Source organism: Diachasmimorpha longicaudata, chromosome 1 (genome assembly GCF_034640455.1).
Source record: "Diachasmimorpha longicaudata isolate KC_UGA_2023 chromosome 1, iyDiaLong2, whole genome shotgun sequence".
Classification (NCBI taxonomy): Eukaryota; Metazoa; Arthropoda; class Insecta; order Hymenoptera; family Braconidae; genus Diachasmimorpha; species Diachasmimorpha longicaudata.
The window spans coordinates 6,151,912-6,170,555 of NC_087225.1; the positions used below are offsets into that span (position 1 = coordinate 6,151,912).

Genomic DNA, 18,644 nt, shown 5'->3' on the forward strand with positions numbered 1-18,644 from the left:
CTCTCATCACTCGTTCAAAAGCGGACGATCTCAATTATAGAATTTTGTTGTACTCATGACCAGTATGTTTTAATAGTAATGTAGGCCACATTCGCATCAAAACCCCCGATATTATGTCGCATGTATATTCGAATTATTCAGAACTCCTCGACCACGATAAACTCGATAAAAATTAGGAAAATGTATCTTTCATCCCCCGTGCGATATTCATGATCTACTCTCGCTCACTCAAGCCCAGGGGTCATAATAATGTGACAACGCTGAACAAAAGTCACTAATTAAATATCGCCAATCACAAAATTCTGTAAAATTAGCGATCGTAAAAAATTAATTAACCTTATGATAAAATCCGCTATCATCACGACCCACATTTTTAATAAGCCTGAGGTTCAAATATCCATCCAATCAGTTTCTATAATGTCGCATAGATAAGGAACACTGAAAATTCCTTTCCTCCGACGGAGAAAGGAACCGGGATTATTCAATATATGAGTATACAGGGAATTTTTGCAGAAGAACGAGACCTTTGAATTATGTATTGAACATAATTTTTTTGTTAAAGAATAATAAAACTGTAAGAGAATGGCTGGAAAGAGAAGAAAATTGCATTGGCAGTTGACAGTTGGCTAAAATTTTCAGTACAACGCTCCTGAATGCAATTAAGGGATTAAAAAATCATGAAAATTCATAATTTTTCTCATCCCAATTTCAATAAATCAAATGGTGGCATGTCCCGTCACGTGGTTCAAGTAAAATGGTTTTACTTCCGATATTTTTCGAATATTTCCCTGTTTGTTGCTAAGCAATGAAAATATCCGATAAAGAATTTGTACGCGTTCCAAACCCCAAAACTGTCATTAGAAAAAATCAAGTTCAAAGACTTTACCTCGACAGGAGCAGATTTGGAGGAGAATCCTTGCAGATTATTCATCAAAAAATTTCAAAAAATGTTCCTAATAATACCGTGAAGACAAAAGCAACAATTTGGAAACCATTCTCTGCATTTTGGACAGACAGAAAATATACGCTGGAAGCCACACCTACCAGTGAAAAACCATACCATATGACGTGAAATGCCAGACATTTAATTCCTTGAAATTGGAATGAAAAAAATAATCCAGCCAAATACCCCTCGACCTTCAAAATTAATCGGATCTTTCCCTCCATTTTCCCAGCGTCGCACCGATCGGAATAAGTTTCGCAGAAAAACCCTCGCGCTCATAATATTTAACCCGCAAAACTTATTCCTCTCATTACTACGCAACGAAACACTCGGAAAATATCCGATAATTTTGAAGGTCTTGTGGTATTACTACTGGATAAATTCTCTCCTGATTTCAGGTGGTCAAAATGTTTATCATCGTTGTCTTAATATTCGCTATCTGTTGGCTACCATACCAGGCCTTCTTTATACTTCTCTACCACCACCGACGCATACGAGGAAGCAGTTATGTACAACACGTTTACCTGAGTTTCTACTGGCTGGCCATGGCCAATGCAATGGTCAATCCTCTTATATACTATTGGATGAACAACAGGTGAGTCCATTCCAACTTCACATGTACTGCGAGGCAATTTCCTTGATATGTTGCCGCCCTATGGATTACCCGATAACCCATCCGTTTTTTTTCTGCTCGAAAAAATACTCCAGGGCTTCCATTGCCAGTTGGAAGGTAAGCGATCGATGGTGAAAATACTTGCACTGGTAATCTACCACGATGAGCAAACACTTTGGTGTAATTGTGATTGAAAGAGCCTGATGAAAATTTTACCCAGGGATTAATTACTCAAGTAGCGCGCCCATTATTTTCATCCGATATTTCAGGGTTTTGGTCTTCTCATTAAGCCGAGGCGGAAGAATTATTATCTATTAGCGAAGACGATGCATCATAGCGCTTAGCTAAGGAGAGATTATATTTCGTAGGTTCAACCCCGGGAGGGGTTTATTTCAAATGAATAAACTTCATCTAAATCGAATGAATGGGTTCAGTTGAAATGTTCGTGATTTAAATCTTATTCAAAGTTGATCTGTAACTAGTTCCCATTTTTTTCAACCAGTTCTTTCATTAATTAAATAAATGGGAGTGAATAATTGGTCAATTGTCACATATAGACTAATGAGTCTTGCTGACAAATTATCCGGGCTAATGCCTTTGATATTTATGGTACCTTTCTCCCAGCAGATGTAGAATAAAATCCATCGTTTCATTCAAAAGAACATCAATCATCCTGAAAGAGAGAATAAAAGAATCAAAGTTTATTTAATCTCGAATCAAGAAGAAAAGTTGGTGACTGAAGTTCTTTAGAGGCTCCCCGCGGAATCAACTACCAAAAGAAACGAGAAGAATACTCTTCTGTGCGAGAGATTCACTGAATTGACTACTTGCTACTCATTCAATATCTGACGCTCTACAGTTCAAGTGCTCACATTGTGAAGGCACTCGAGAAGTGTCGGTAAAAAGTTGATTGGATACGAAAATTTTACGCTGACGAAAATCAATTGAGATAACGCCGTGATAACTTTTAGTTTATCACTGGGAAAATTGGTGTGCGGAGAGAAATTTTCTATAAAAATTCTGCTACATGTGCTAAAAAAATGGCAATTCCTGGATTGGAAAAAAATCTAATGATGTTAAGGTACAATTTCTGGGACTTTGTGTTACATTTTTGGTGGTACGGAATGAACTAAATAAATTTGCATGACAGTATCGAATTTTTCACGAATAATTCACATAGAAATTGCAAAATACTCTGGAGGAATCCACTGAGAGTTCTGTAAAATTTTCTACAACTGTAATTTGTTCCAGACTTACGAAAAAGATTCGTATTTTTTCGTGAATATTTCTCTTCGTACAGACATTTGTGTAGACAATTTTCAAATAATTTTGGGAGGGTCATAGACATATTTGGAGTAGTACAATTTGTCTGAATTCATGGAAATATGTTAATGGTTCTGACACTTTCGGTGAATATAACGAAAGTCAAGCGAACGGGAAGAGAACCTTAACATAAAGTTTGAAAACTTGCCTGTTAGACTTACTGACGCGTATTTTATCCATGAATTATAGTAAATTACAGTTACACGGAGAGAAATTTTCGATAAAAAATTGTCCTAGTATTCCATATTAGCCTCTGAATTCATCTTGGACTGTTCTCCAAATTACATATGAGAGTATAAACCAACTTATATATGCTCAATAATTTTTCCTCTTATTACAATAAAATGTTACTAACTTCCAAGAGAATTTCATCATTGTGTCTTAATTTTTACTCCATTTCCGGACAGAAATAGGCCAATGCTGTAGGATAATTGTTATAAAAAAAGTCAACATGTCAGTCAAATATTTTAACACCAACTCATTCTGATATCTCTGTTGTATATGAGATCTTTCATTTCCCCGCTTTTCAAACACGCGGTTTTTACAGTGTACAGACTCGATTTAACTTGGGCTCAATTCACAAAAAAAAACTTAATTGCAACATCAAAGGAAATGCGAAAGTTGAAACCCCCACCCCTAAAGCACCGAGAGGAGATAGTGTTGGAATGAATTTTCAGCTGACATTTTAATGGGTGAACACTCCCATTGAAACTTTCTTGATTAGAGTGGTTAGTTTCTAATAATGTAGACATGCAAATAACGCAAATGGAAATTGTTATTGGCAATCGACATTTATTCGATACAATGTACCATGAGAGCCCCATTAATCATAACTGTTTCACTGTTTTCACAGATTTCGAGTGTATTTCCAACAAATTATCTGCAGATGCTGCGTGATAGATCGAGGGAACACAAGAAACCGTCAAATGCAGGAATTGACAGGATTCCGTCGGTCTGACACAGCCCGATCCCATTCCGGTAAATTTCCATCGATTATCAGCATCAATAAATTGTATACCTGTCACATCAATCCATTCATGCAAACATCTCCATGAAGCGCTCTCTCAATTCCGTTCAGTTTTTGCTTCTAAATGAAAATAATTTTTTGGTCGAGTTACTGAATTTGCTAGTAGAGGACTCGAGGCACCCTAATTACTCAAATCACTTACATAATCTTATACGTTTTTAATTTTAGAAGTTTCAAGATGTCTCAATATATCAATTGAGTTCAGAATCGTGGTGTTTATGTGTTTATAACTGTTTAGAATTGACCCATCCCCATTTAAAAATTGACCACCAATGAAATTGAAAGAAATGAAAGAACTAAAAGGAGTTGTAACATATTCATAACAAATGGTCAGATAGCTCCTGCCAAAAACCCTGACTCCTTACTGCTTCGCAATTCTTTGTAGCAGTATCGTCAAAGGCATTTCCAAGGGGTCGGAACACAAAGGGAGAAAAGATTCAAAAAAAAATTACTAAAAAACTCAAGAATTTTCGAGGACTCCACTCGATGTAAGAAAATTGCACTATGAGTTTTAAAATTGTCAGACTATTGCAAGTGACATTTATCATGTGGATCGTCATCATAAAGATATTTCAATGTGTCAATAAATTTTAAAATTTTAGAAAGAACAATGAATAATAGAAGAGACGAGTCAATTTGTTCCCATCGAGCTCATACACAGCTAATTTATTATTATCGTTTATTTAAAAAAAACACGAAATCCTTCATAAATATCTAGTAAACCGATTCTGATAATTCAAACGATGAAAAAAAGAGATTTTCAGTTTTTCAATCACAGCAAGTGGCTGTACAGTCATAAAATTTTCAAAATCCTCTTTGCCAATGTTTTTAATAGACAAAAATAAATATATGAAGAAAATATAAGATGTTCCTCCTCAAAATTTGAATTACACTCCATCAAATCTTCTCTCCTTGTGTCTTTTGTCCTTCCAGACCCTGCTCATGACACGAAGATTAAAATGTCGTAATAATCGTAGGGTTATACTACTGTTATACTCACGTTGTTAACACTACTCTAACAGCATTAGCTCCTTCATCATCACAACAACTCTGGAAATGTCAGTTCGATTAAAGTGAAGTGGCATTAAGACACTATTGAACACGTGGCTGAAATTTCTCTCAATGTGCAATGTAAGTACATCTCACCAAGGAGCACAGTATCACGGTACTGTGAGATAAAGCCCTGAATAAACGAACCCGTTGTTTTGGTTTACTCTAGCTTGAGTTTACTCAGCCATGTACATTCGACGATAGTATGACTTTTATGGCTGAAGCCCTCAGGTGGCTATACCGACACTGCAATATTTGCATTTGCATGGTCGTGGTTTTGGGTGAGATTAGTGCTTGCTCTTGTGCAAAACTACAGTTCCAAAAAATATCCAATGGCTGGCACTCACCCAGGAAGATATAAAATCTCTACTGCAAGTGGTAAACAAAAATGAGACGAGTAGTTTTTTTATGCAAATTTTCAGTGGCTGAATGTTTACAGTGAAAGATATTTTTTTATGAATGCTGAGATGCATAAAAATCGATACAACTCTTACACCGTGGAAAATCGAAAATACGGACAGTGGTCAATCGAGCTTAACTTCATTGCTGCCACTGTCAGGGAAGTTTGGGGAGGGAAGAGGGGGGCAGAAGGAATAAACTTCTCGGTTGGACAATTACTATCTCAATTATTGGAAGCTCAGCCTCATCAAATTCACTCCGCATTTCTCGTTATACGATTTTCATAGTTATTTCGTAATTATTTGTCATAATCGTTTCATATTTATTTCAGAACGATACAGAACAACATCGATAAGGTGGCGTCATAGTGCTCCAGATAGCCAGGTTCAGGCATTCAGGATGAATTCACGGTCGATATGCGAGAAGATTCACGGTGGTAGAGAGGATGTCACTATTATTTGAATGAATTCTTCATTATCGATTTATTATCATTTACACCTAATTAATTTTAATTTCACACCCCTGTGGGTAATGAATGTTTGTAAATTACTGAGAGTTTCATGAGGGCTGTGAGGAGACATTAAAAAAATGGAGAAAAAGTTTTTAATACAGTGGACGGATGAGGGAATTTTTTGCCAGAGAAATTTTGAAATCCCTTTTATAGGTGTTGTTCACATTTTGTTAGTTTAATTCAGGTTTTTATTTTACCTCGGATGGTGAGGATGTGGAGGTCAAAGAGAAAACTAATGTACAAATTTTGCAGCGAAATTCATCGAAATTCATTAGGTTTTTTCCGGATTTCAATACAACTCAAACAATAAGATGTAGATGAGAATGAGGAATGTCACGTCTTTAAAACTTTTTGAATAATAATATTATAAATTTCGATAATTGTTACGAGCAACAGTTGGCTTTCATGTATACATTATGTGTAAAATTTTCATGTGATAATAAATAACGTGTTATTTGAATTAATGGTAAAAAATTAATTTTTTTGACAAATTGATTTTTTTTACTCCCACTAACTTTATCCCAACTTTCGTAACATTAATTCTGCGAGTTCGAGAGAGGAGATTTTCTCGTGGCATTGTGCCATTCACCAACAAGTCCCATTTTCCATGTTAGAAGCCACTATAGCTTGGAATGGTCCGGAAATACTGGCTGGCAAAGTCGGCACATAATTCACCGGATAAAATTCAAAGGAACTTTGAAACTGGTATCGTTATTAAAGTTTAAATCTGTGATAGGAGAACTCTCCTGATACTAACGGTTGAAATCAACAGACAATGACGAAAGCGTTATTGCATTCTCCTGTGATGATTCATACACCCGCGCGAGGAATGTCAAAATATGAATATTAGAGTTAAAAGAGCAAATTTTCTACGAGAGATGCAATATTATTCCAACATCTGGACAGCTAAAAGCTGCATGATGCCAACAAGATTTAACCCGTCAAGTTTAATCAGTGCTCAATAGATATTTCAAAATGCAAAATTATTTGGCATTACTCAACACCGCTATCAATTTTCATTGAATACCCGAAAAATAATCATGAGCCTTTCGGCATCCAACCACGAGATAAAGCTCGCTACTGGCAAATACGTTAATTGGATACCACCAAAGGCTCCCTTCAATGCAATAAAATAATCCTACAATATCGAAAAACATCGATTTATAAATAGAAACCTGTAAACTCCATCTATGGAGTCATAATTTACGATTATAATGAGTAGCATAAAATAGTATCATTACTCTGTGCCAGTAATACCTCTAATTACGAAATATTTCAATAATTTTCATGACCAAATGGCTAGATAAAAGCAATCTACGATTGATTCCTGAAATTCTCCATTTGTAGACGAATTTTATTGCTCCAGCCATGAATTTAGTCCAATAATTCATTTGACTAACAGGGCTTGATGCCGCCGAGTCATACTAAACGTAGTTCAGTAGAATAATTTATGGCTGAAATGAGGAAAATATTACACTGTGCAGCAATCTAATTGTCTAGTAATCTACATTTCATAAATATTAAATTACGATCAGCTATCGCAGTCGTGGCCTGAAACAAGATTTTTTGCCTGAGATTGACGTTTATTGTTCTATTGATCAGCACAATTAACTACTTGTAATCAAATTTGAAAAAAAAATGTGATTCATGCTTTTTCCATATTTTGTATACATCAGTTGATTTCCCCGGCAAAATATTTCACCCATATTGTTATGATTGATTTGCCTAGCCCCTTTTCAACCATCAAAAAGTTACAATATCGAGTATTCATTGAAATACCACCAACATTCATCCCGAGAACTAATAACAATCGCTCATTCCCGCAAACAAAAAAAAATCACTTTTATCACATGCCAATATGGTAGGTTACATTTAACGTAGAGTGCTCGAACAGACGACAGTGTTCGATCAACGTCAACACTCAGTCATCACCCAGCAATTCATCGCTTCCACTACCGTCCAACATATTTTCCCCTTCCATGGATTAATTATTTTTCCACCATTAATTCTCGTCACACGACATGCAGGAACAGCACGTGGATTCAATTTAATTGAGCAAATTGAAAAGTTTGAATCGACGGATCGACTACTGGAATTGAATATCACGGAGACATTATTCTAAGCTAAGGCAAGAACGTGTTTCGACAGATGGAAGAGTAGATACGTCAAGATATTTATATCAAAAGCGAGAGAATTCGCAGAAATCCATTGAGCAGAGGGTGCAGAGGATACGATAATGGATTGATTCTGCGAAAATTCTATCTTCTGGAAATGATACGCTTGCGAAGAAGTAATGAGTTCATTAGAGATATATCCAGTCTCCAGTGAACTAGAGATAGACGCGTAATGATGAAGATTTTATTAATGCGGCCAAAACGGAGAGAAAAATTGGGAGCACGTCTAAATATCCGGTCGAAAATATCCAGTCCAAAATATCCAGTTAAAAATATCCAATTCGAAAATATCCGATTGTAAAAAACCCAATAGCAAATATATCCGCGTACATTGGATCTGTTTGTAGATCCAAGAAGGTGGATTGGAGTTCAAAATAAATTTGTCTAATTTTTGTATTGGATTTGATAGCATTTGGATATTTGTGTTTTGGATATTATTGTTTTGGACATTTTTCATTGGAGATTTTTGGGTGGGTATTTTCGACTGGATATTTAGACGTGGAACCGAAAAATTCTTTAAAAATTACGTGCCTGTTCCGTAATCCTCCTGTCAAAATAATATTCAGTTAAAATTACGGAATAGTTACGCACTTATTCAGTGAACCGTCAAGAAAAAGTCCAGGACGTTCAAGAAAAAGTATGAAAGGTTCAGTGAAAAACTGCTGAATCAAAGATATTTTTCAAACAGTGACCAACATCTGAATAAAATAAAAATGTGTTAAATCCTCTCAATTGATAGTTAAACCTCGGACACATTTCCACTTCATTCGGATATTTTCTATTATCAGAAAATACCGAATATGGTATTTGGGACTTAGACATTCATTTATGCTGTGGACCAAAGTGGGACTTAGACATTCATTTATGCTGTGGACCAATTCCGAATGTCTCCTCGTCTCGCAATATTTCTGATCTCCCAGTCAAGCAGCCAAGCCCTCTGTTAAGACTTATAGAGCACTAGAAATACCGGAATAAGAGACTACAATACGTCCCACAGAATGTACGCCCTATTTGTATCCCTATGAATTCATGTTACTAGAGAACAAGATTACACGGGGAACCGTGTTTTCCCTCTGCGCACTGTATCACTATATCAAGTTCATTCATTTTTCACTATTTGTTTACTCTCCATCTCATTTAAATAGTTGGACGTGGCAAATTATACCCCGTACAAGCCTCCACCGAGTAAAAATCACTCGTCTATTCATAATTTTGAGTCGAGTGACTAATAAAATTCATAAAGATAATGCTCATCCGTGAAGTCCATAGGGACAAAAGGTGCCTGGAATTTTAAAATTAAGTACGAAAGCAACGAATCATTTTTCTGAGTTTCAATAAATTTAATGGAATGCGAAGGAAGCCCCTCGGCATTGGAGCTGATGAAATTTTAATTCGTCTTGCTCCAGGTGCTTTGAGAAAATGTACCTGAATGTGTTTGTGAGATTCCAACAGCTATCTGCTACTCTCTGCAATTTCACATATTAATACAAGTCTATTGTAGAGAGTTTATTATTACTATGATAGTACCAGCAATCACTGCAGGATTCACGGAGGCTTTGTCCGCCATCACATTCTTTAATCCTTAATCATTATGAAACTACTCCCGTGAGGCACCACAGAAGGGGCACCATAATCCGTTAGCTTCAGAATTTACAGTTTCCATGTTTTCCTCGGTTCGCCGCCTCTCTTCGTCAATTTTTCTCTCGTGATGAATGACTTTTGTAATTGTTTCGTCCGGATTTTATTTTTTCAACGAGGAAGTGGAAACTGAAAAAAAACAGGTTGTTTCGCATAATTAGATGCAATCAGACAGCAAATGAGATAGCAGAGTTACAATTATAATGGATAATGCCACAAATATCACTGATTTAATTGAATGTATGGAACCACAGGGGATGATTTACACAGTGAATTAGGCTATTAGCACGAGAAGTTAATCGATCTTCTGTCCATGAGATTATTTAGAAGATGCCTTCGACTTTTTGCAAACTGTATCGCTTCTTATGTGACAAAAAAACGTATTAAATATTTTTCAAATCTGTAAAAGTAGCATCAAAAGAATCAATATTTTATTCTATTCAATTTTTCATTTGGAAGCTCATCCCGTCGGAAGAAAACATTTATGCCTTGAATTTTTACCATTGTTCCTCCCTTTATTGACGCGTACAAAAAGATTTTTTTAGCTTTGAAGCGCACACTATGGGCATAACGTAGGAATTTTCCCTTCCAATTCTCTTTCACCCTTGTTCAATTAAAAACCGTCGCTAACCTTTTTCGTCTTCGGTCTTCCTTTCGAGTTGATAAATTTTTGAGCGCATAGTCGACGGTGGAATTTTTCTTTGAAGCATCTCCAACCCTTCACAATTTTTTTTTCTCTTGGTAGACCTTGAGAAGTTTTCATCATCCCCGACTTAACATACCAACTCCACATTCTTTATGTACGAGTAATTTTAACCACAACCACTGTTCCATTTTTTTCAACAGATTAACGACACTCACATATAACTACACTTTATCCAGCTCTACCGGAAACTTCTTCCCCACCTGTTGGCATAAATATTAAATATCAATATATACTCCTGAAAATTTGCCTTTGAAATTTTAAGAAACTTTGTAAGTGAAAATTCATAATTTTTCATACCAAAAATGTGATTAGGTAATAAGAATAACCCATTTTCCAAGTTAAGCTGAAAATGAATGAAGGAATAAACCGAGGTAAATGAATTCCACCACTTACAATAGTTTCACAAATTAAATTCTCGACTTAAATGGAGGATATAGCTGGCTGTATGCTCAACTGGTGTTTCACAGATTCATTAATTATCAACTTATATCCTGAGCACTCCCGGTGATTGCTCAGTACGATTGAATGAGTTAGGGAAACACAATTTTCCATAACGAAATCATTTCACCCTATCTCAGATCTATCCATCCTTTCTATCAGCGCTCATTGTTGCAATAAAACCCTCGTGATTTCCTGTGACGAATTATTTTAACAGAGTGAAGAATAGTATTTTTTTTGCCTAGTCAGACAAAGCTAGAAGATCTTTTCTTTTGAATTCCTTGATAAGAACATAATTTTCCCTCTCGTATGCACGAACATCAAAATGACATGAAATCACATCGTGAACTATTTAGAGGAAGATTCATCTCTCAAGTGGTTGGGTGATCCTCGCCTGGAGCTAGGACACCAACGACGCACGAGTAAAAATCCCATCACAACAACCCGGAAAAATACTATATCCCGCAGAACTAATTTTTTCTCTGTGACATACAGAGTGAATAGATGTCCCCACGACAATTCATGACAGGTGATGTCCTCTACTTTCATAACAAAAATCACTTTGTCAAAGAAAAATCAACTTCAGTCTGACCAGATGTTTCCGATGGTTTGCGCGGATAAAGTCCGTTTTAGGTGAGGAAAATATTGAAGATGAAATTGACTTTTCGCAATATTTCATACAGGGAGATATGGACCAAAGGTATGTCAAAAAATAACATAAAGTACTGAACACCAGTAAATTTTCCTGAGAATCATTAACTTCCAGACTCAAAAGCTGGGATGATTCATCCTACAAGTCACCAAAGAAAGCTGACACAATAAATTTTTCTTGCGCACATTCCTTGACAATGAAAATAAATGATAATAGCCTTTCATACTAGCCTAGGTCCGTAACCTGATGATAGTAACACTATTATCAACTGTCCGATAAGAAGCGACGGTGCTAGAACTATGCGTCAGTTAGCCGACACACTTCTCCAGTGAATCCAATGCCATTGCCAACCAAAATAATGTTAATAATAACTGCGCTCATAGTTGCCTTCATTCCAATGAATATGGGCTTGACATCATCTCCTAAGACGGCTGTAGCGATAGTACGACCCACTCAGACTGCAGGGGATGTCTCACCAGGAAAGCCAGGCATGTTGCAGAAATTTGTAATCACCACCAGTCTCACCTCACCTCATGGGAATCGTTCAATAATATTTTTTTTTACAGAATCCACTTCAATCCTGGCTTGGTTGCTATCCATTCCCATGACAGTAATGTCAACCATGATTTGGATCATCAACCTTCCATTCGTCTTCCTCAACGTGATCAAGCTATTTTCATACATCTTGTTCAAGTTTTTGGTAACACTGATAGTTATCGCAACATCTCCGATCACAGCTCTACTGAAGCTTCTGCTGCTTCCAGTAATCTTTCTCCTCAGATTTCTCCTTCTGATTGTTAAATTCATAGGCGATATCATTCTCCCAGCGATAGTGTATGTTATCCTGTGGCCAATCCTCACAATTCTGGGAATGAGCAGCACTATTGTCAGTTTGCAACTTGTACTACATACCCTCGACCTACTGCAGGATAATGTATCATGTCTACTGTCTACGCTGTCCTATTTCGGGGGACTCCTTCCAGGTTGCGACACATCTGGTGAAAAGACGCAGACAGATTTGATTAACGAAACAGCTCTTCTAACTCTGCATAGTGATACAGTTAATTCGCAGTGATTATTGTTCTGGAGACGAACGGACTTGGAAACGCTTTAACAAGAAAACTCTGACAGGGCTGAATGCCAATAGTATGTCAATGAGTGTATGTGGGTGAATGGAGTAGTCGAACCATTGATGATTACATAAAACCTAATGAATGAAGTTGTGATAAACAAATAAATGAATGAGCTATTGGGACCATAAGTTATTAAAGATGATAAGTACTTCTCTGTCAATAGTAAACTTGGAAAGTTGAATGGCGTTAAAGAACCTTGGCATAATATCTAGAGGAATGAGAGTTATTTGTGTGAAATAAGATTTGTTATAATACTAAATTATTCTACTAGTTATAATACTAAATTAAATTGCAATTTTTTGTACGCATTCCAATAATGCTTGCATAAAGATGAATAAATTTATATATTTATTTCAATGATGATGTTGGATGTTATGTTTAATGGAGACTTTGTTGACATTTTAATCATATCGCTGTAGAAATTAAGTGCGAAAACGAAAAATTTATCAGTTGCTTAAAATTATCAAATAAATTCCAATAAAAATAAAGGTACCGGGACAACAATTTTACTGTTTTGATATTAAGATTCTGCAACTTTTCCGCACTCCGCGAGTGACATTTGTAAAACTAACTAATGTACATGATTGTACATCGTTAGTACATCATTGTGGGTGTATTTATCTTGCTTGTAGTCCCGTGGCTAACTAGCCACGATTAGCAAGCGATTATTAATTAATAATCATCATTTTTGTTGCCTATGATATTTGCCGGGAAAAAAAATGAAAAATCAACTTTTTTAATTGAACTGTAGCGGCGGCGACAAAACAACTTGTCTATAGAGCTGATAAATGATTGCTCTTCGTAAAAAGAACAAATTCTGTTGTTGGTAGTAGGTTTTTATCCTTTTATACCGAGCTTCAAATATTTTGTTAGCTTCGCGTTCATTTTTAAATAAATAATGTCAGTGGTGTCCTCTATATGACACGGTTGGAATCTCTATGCCAGCAGAGTATTTGCAAGTGGCGACCTCTGCCCGCCACAGGCGGAATCCACATGTCCTGGGGTATTTGTCAGTAGCGACCTCTGTGTGACATATGCAGGACACACAGTACACAGCGCTATCTACGGCGTCAAAACGTACTTGTCCAGTGTTTTGACGAAACACATACCCTAAAGCAGGGGCTCATCCTCATGTTAGTAGTGACCCCGGTGGTGAGAGGCGCCACCATCGATAATAAATTGGAGTGGGGAGTAATCATCACTTTTATTTGATTCTATTCGATGACTGGGGTATGTGCAAACGAGCAAAACTTTATATTCGTTATCTACAAAACGATTTCTTACGAAACTAGCTACAGTTTAATTAAAAAAGTTGATTTTTCATTTTTTTTCCCAGCAAATATCATAGGCAACAAAAATGATGATTATTAATTAGCCACGGGACTACAAGCAAGATAAATACGTCCACAATGATGTACTAACGATGTACAATCATGTACATTAGTTAGTTTTTCCATTTTCAACACTTTGCCAGGTAAATACATTGGGATCGCTATGTTTGGAACCATTTTATATCACATCCTGCTCTGTTTTCCCTTCCACCCAGAAATCAATATTTTCAGGTGAATGTTCTACTGGTATTGAAAGCAATACTTTAATCATTGCATTAAATATATGCCATGAGAATTATTATTGCTTGTAAATGTAGTAAAAGCTCTGGAAGTAAAATGTACCTGACGCCTCATTTTTATCGTCCTCTCCTCTAATAGATATTTATTCTAATTTTCCAAAGTTGTTTGTTCAACGTATAGAAGAAACACTATCAATAAACTAATCATTCCCTAAATGTGCTGATCGCCTCTAGTACCTGCCAGCTGATGCTCTTCCTTTTTTTTTCAACTACTTTATCGCTCCCACATCCTTATCAAGGTCAACGGCACAAAGGGCTTCACCTCTGGCCTCTGTATTTCGTTTCGTCAAGAGAGGAAATGAAATCCGAGGCAGGGTATCGAGGCGTTATGAAGTGCAGCTGGCTCTCAAAATTCTGGGAATATACACATGGTCGTTGAAATAATTTAAGAGAAAAATTTTTGTTGAAATAACGATTTTTTTGTCGAACAAAGGGGAACTACTGAGTTTACTGCCATAATTTACATAATTAACGGGCGATAAGAGCTTTTCTGTACTTGATATAATTTTATAAGGAATATGATCTTTTCTCCCAGTTATTCATTACCAAGGGAAGTCAATAACTAACGTTTTGTTGATTAGAGAACCTCCAATAAATAATATCGAATAATGTTTTTTTCTAAAATGTCTTATTGTCGAGAGGATTCAAACTAATCCCATAATGAAAGTCGGCTTGACCTTTACCATTTTCGTAAATAAAAATTTCAGGGGTCAATAAATAACCGTATTTAATTTCTCAATTGATAGATTTCTAATGGAACTAAAAAGGTTCTCTGATATCTTAATTTGACTAATTACCACCGTAATTCAATAATCATCAGAGCTCAATTTCACTAATTACCCTAATTACGCACCAGCTTGGCCTGCAGCAAGTATACCAGGGAGTAATTTATTCCCTGAACAACAGACTTCCCATGGAAAACATTCCCCCCTCGAAACGGAACTACCGAATCGATCCAAATGTCTCCCTCTCAACAATTCGTTCAAAGCCTTGGCATCCACCAAAAATAAATTTCCAAAACTCATAATAATTTCAGATTTCTCTTTTCGTGAGTAAGTTACACTATCTTCATTTCGATCAACAACAAAAAATACAGAGAACACGTCATCAGTGGTATAATTTTCATATAAGGACCGATCGAATTCGTACCTTGGCACGGTGAAGCGTCCATTGGACGTTGGTGCGGGGGGGTTTTGCCCCAAATGTGGAATAACCGGCGTTCATGAGTCATCATACCCTCCGGATGATCATCAGACCTTCTGCCTCCCCTGCTCAGGTCCAAAAAATCGACTCTCCAAATTCCTACGATTTTCCTCAAAAATATTCATCTTGTATCGAGGCGAATTACAATTAATGGCGATAATTCGCGGGACTACTTGTTCGTGCGGAGAACTACTCACGCAATGTGTTCGTGGGTCCTGCGGTTGAAGCACAGCCAATAGCAGGTCCTGGGCAAGTCATAATCCACCAATCGTGAAAGTCGATACAACGCCGTTTAGCGAGGGTATAAAGCAATGTGAGCGTTGCCGAGGCGGAGTAGTCTGACGACAGAAGCCGTTGGAAATTGTTCGCTGAAGTGCCATTGCTAACTTCTGCCGACAATCCTCTTAACGTCTCTCTTTTCTACATCAAAAAAATAAAAAAAACTTCAAAATGGTGAGTACCACAGATTTTTCAATATTTCACGACCCCTGAGAATTCGTATGTCAATAAATAATTACATATAAATTGGTTAACCTCAAGATTTTGTCAATTTTCGTGATGAGAAATCGACTTCCTGCTTCGTATTTCAATTGACGGTCCGTTGAGATTCGAGGCAATCGAGGGCAGGGAAAGTATTTAAATGACTTTCTCGTCGAGAAAGACCTTTTGTCGTAATTATAAATCAGTCCATTATCCCATGTGAATCAATTACGAGATTTTTTTTCTGCGAATATTTGTTGAACGAATCGATTTCCTGTCCGCTATTTCAATTCGTACCTCATTGACATTCGATGAAATTGACAGGGGAGGGGAGAGGGTTTAAATGATTTCCTTGGGGAGAATACGCTTTTTTTTTTCGTAATTATATTGTGGGTGGGGGTGTTTCAAGGAGGAATTGGGGAGCGAGTTATCGAGCGTCATTTTTGTTTGACTGGAGGCCATTTTGTAACGGTTTTCCGCCGGCCGGCTCCACCCTGACATGAGTCATTCGCACATTTGAATCGATACTCACAAAGGTTTATTCCGAAGTCATAGTCGTTGAGTATATTTGTCATTCATTAGACCATTTAGCTGATAAAATCATTTTACCATCGTGAGCTTATTATTTTAATTTGCATCGATACGTGTAATATTTGACTTAGTCGAGAACACAATTTAAAGGAACAAATTTGTCAATAATTATTTATTGAACAATCTCAAACTTCCGAATATTTCATTTATTGTACAATAAATGGATTAGAATTCGATGTGTGACGAAGGGTGGGACAAAATGGAAACTACGACTTTTAAAATGCTCATAACTGGACAATGAATTGATCAATTGAGTACGATCTGAACTGAGGAACCTACCGACGTGGTTTTATCCAGGAATGCCTGTGGCTTTTAGTGCGTTTCCTCAGAGAATCTTTTGTAATATTTTATTTTCTTTTACAGCGTGAATGTATCTCAATCCACGTTGGACAAGCTGGAGTCCAGATTGGTAATGCCTGCTGGGAGCTGTACTGCCTTGAGCATGGAATCCAGCCCGATGGACAAATGCCATCTGACAAGACCATCGGAGGAGGTGACGACAGCTTCAACACTTTCTTCAGTGAAACTGGAGCTGGAAAGCACGTACCACGTGCTGTCTTCATTGATTTGGAGCCTACCGTAGTCGGTATGAACTTTTCTTTTCTATTTTCTCTCAATTTTTTTATCAATTTAAATCTTAAGAAATGATTAATGGCTTTCAGAGTAACAACATGTTCTCAATAAACATTTTTTTACTCAAATTGAACCCAATCCTTTCAAAAAATTTGTTTGTCCCTCTTAACTTTCAACTAATCCCCACTATTTTCTGAAATTCACAGATGAAGTACGTACCGGTACCTACCGTCAGCTATTCCATCCTGAGCAGCTGATAACTGGCAAGGAGGATGCAGCGAACAACTACGCTCGTGGACACTACACCATCGGCAAAGAAATTGTTGACCTGGTTCTCGACAGAATTCGCAAGCTCGCAGACCAGTGCACAGGTCTCCAAGGTTTCCTGATCTTCCACTCATTCGGTGGTGGTACTGGATCAGGTTTCACCTCTCTCCTCATGGAACGTCTCTCCGTGGATTACGGAAAGAAATCAAAGCTCGAATTCGCCATCTACCCAGCTCCCCAAGTTTCCACTGCCGTTGTTGAGCCCTATAACTCTATTCTGACGACCCACACGACCCTCGAGCACTCCGACTGTGCATTCATGGTAGACAATGAGGCAATCTACGACATCTGCCGCAGAAATCTGGACATTGAACGTCCAACCTACACAAATTTGAACCGACTGATTGGACAGATTGTTTCGTCAATCACAGCATCACTGCGTTTTGATGGAGCTCTCAATGTCGATTTGACTGAATTCCAGACCAACTTGGTGCCCTACCCCAGGATTCATTTTCCCTTAGTTACCTACGCACCAGTTATCTCAGCTGAGAAGGCCTATCACGAGCAGCTGTCTGTCGCTGAGATCACCAATGCCTGCTTCGAGCCAGCAAATCAGATGGTCAAGTGTGACCCACGTCATGGAAAGTACATGGCCTGCTGCATGCTCTACAGGGGTGATGTCGTCCCCAAGGACGTCAATGCAGCCATTGCCACCATTAAGACCAAACGTACCATCCAGTTTGTCGATTGGTGTCCAACTGGTTTCAAAGTGGGCATCAACTACCAGCCACCAACTGTCGTACCTGGTGGTGATCTGGCCAAGGTGCAGAGAGCTGTGTGCATGCTCTCCAACACCACAGCCATCGCCGAGGCCTGGGCTCGTCTTGACCACAAGTTCGATCTCATGTATGCCAAACGTGCTTTTGTACACTGGTATGTCGGTGAGGGTATGGAGGAGGGAGAATTCTCAGAGGCCCGTGAGGATCTCGCTGCTCTTGAGAAGGATTACGAGGAGGTTGGCATGGACTCTGCTGAGGGAGAGGGTGAGGGCGCTGAGGAGTACTAAGTGCTTGAGAGCCTTTTCGACGACATCGAGATTTCCTGCTTCTTTTTATTTCTATTTATCTTTGTATTCATTTGATCATCCAAAAATTCAGAAATTGGAAAGAAATTTTTCAGTCTCGATGTTAAAATACATGATTTGAAATGATTGCGATGGATTTTTATTAATTATTACCTGCCTTTATAGAAAGTTGATTGAGAAGTGAGTAATTTTTGTGGAGCTTGAAGAAT

General features: G+C 37.5%; 2 protein-coding genes and 1 long non-coding RNA gene across 6 annotated transcripts in view; 2 read left to right on the forward strand and 1 right to left on the reverse strand.

The window, feature by feature from the left end:
• LOC135159990 (tachykinin-like peptides receptor 86C) overlaps positions 1–6,337 on the forward strand; it is a 50,358-nt gene extending 44,021 nt beyond the window's left edge. For 2 of the 4 annotated variants that reach the window (XM_064116509.1, XM_064117357.1), the window contains 3 exons: positions 1,342–1,538; positions 3,733–3,857; positions 5,687–6,337. In XM_064116509.1, the coding sequence (XP_063972579.1) occupies positions 1,342–1,538; positions 3,733–3,857; positions 5,687–5,817 (453 nt within the window). In that variant the 3' untranslated portion in view covers positions 5,818–6,337. Of the gene's footprint in view, positions 1–1,341; positions 1,539–3,732; positions 3,858–4,928; positions 5,038–5,125 lie in introns of all 4 variants that reach the window. The other 2 variants (XR_010298724.1, XR_010298672.1) reach the window with 2 other exon arrangements.
• Positions 6,338–14,358: 8,021 nt separating this feature from the next.
• On the reverse strand, positions 14,359–15,762 carry LOC135167250 (uncharacterized). Its single transcript, XR_010299822.1, has 3 exons — positions 15,638–15,762; positions 15,078–15,539; positions 14,359–14,591 (listed from the first exon to the last, which is right to left on the reverse strand). It is a non-coding gene; the product is annotated as an uncharacterized LOC135167250 (long non-coding RNA).
• LOC135167245 (tubulin alpha-1 chain) lies at positions 15,741–18,562 on the forward strand. Its single transcript, XM_064130248.1, has 3 exons — positions 15,741–15,893; positions 16,875–17,097; positions 17,291–18,562. Exons 1-3 carry the CDS (start codon positions 15,891–15,893, stop codon positions 18,415–18,417), a joined length of 1,353 nt encoding a protein of 450 aa, XP_063986318.1. The 5' UTR covers positions 15,741–15,890; the 3' UTR covers positions 18,418–18,562.
• Positions 18,563–18,644: the final 82 nt, after the last annotated feature.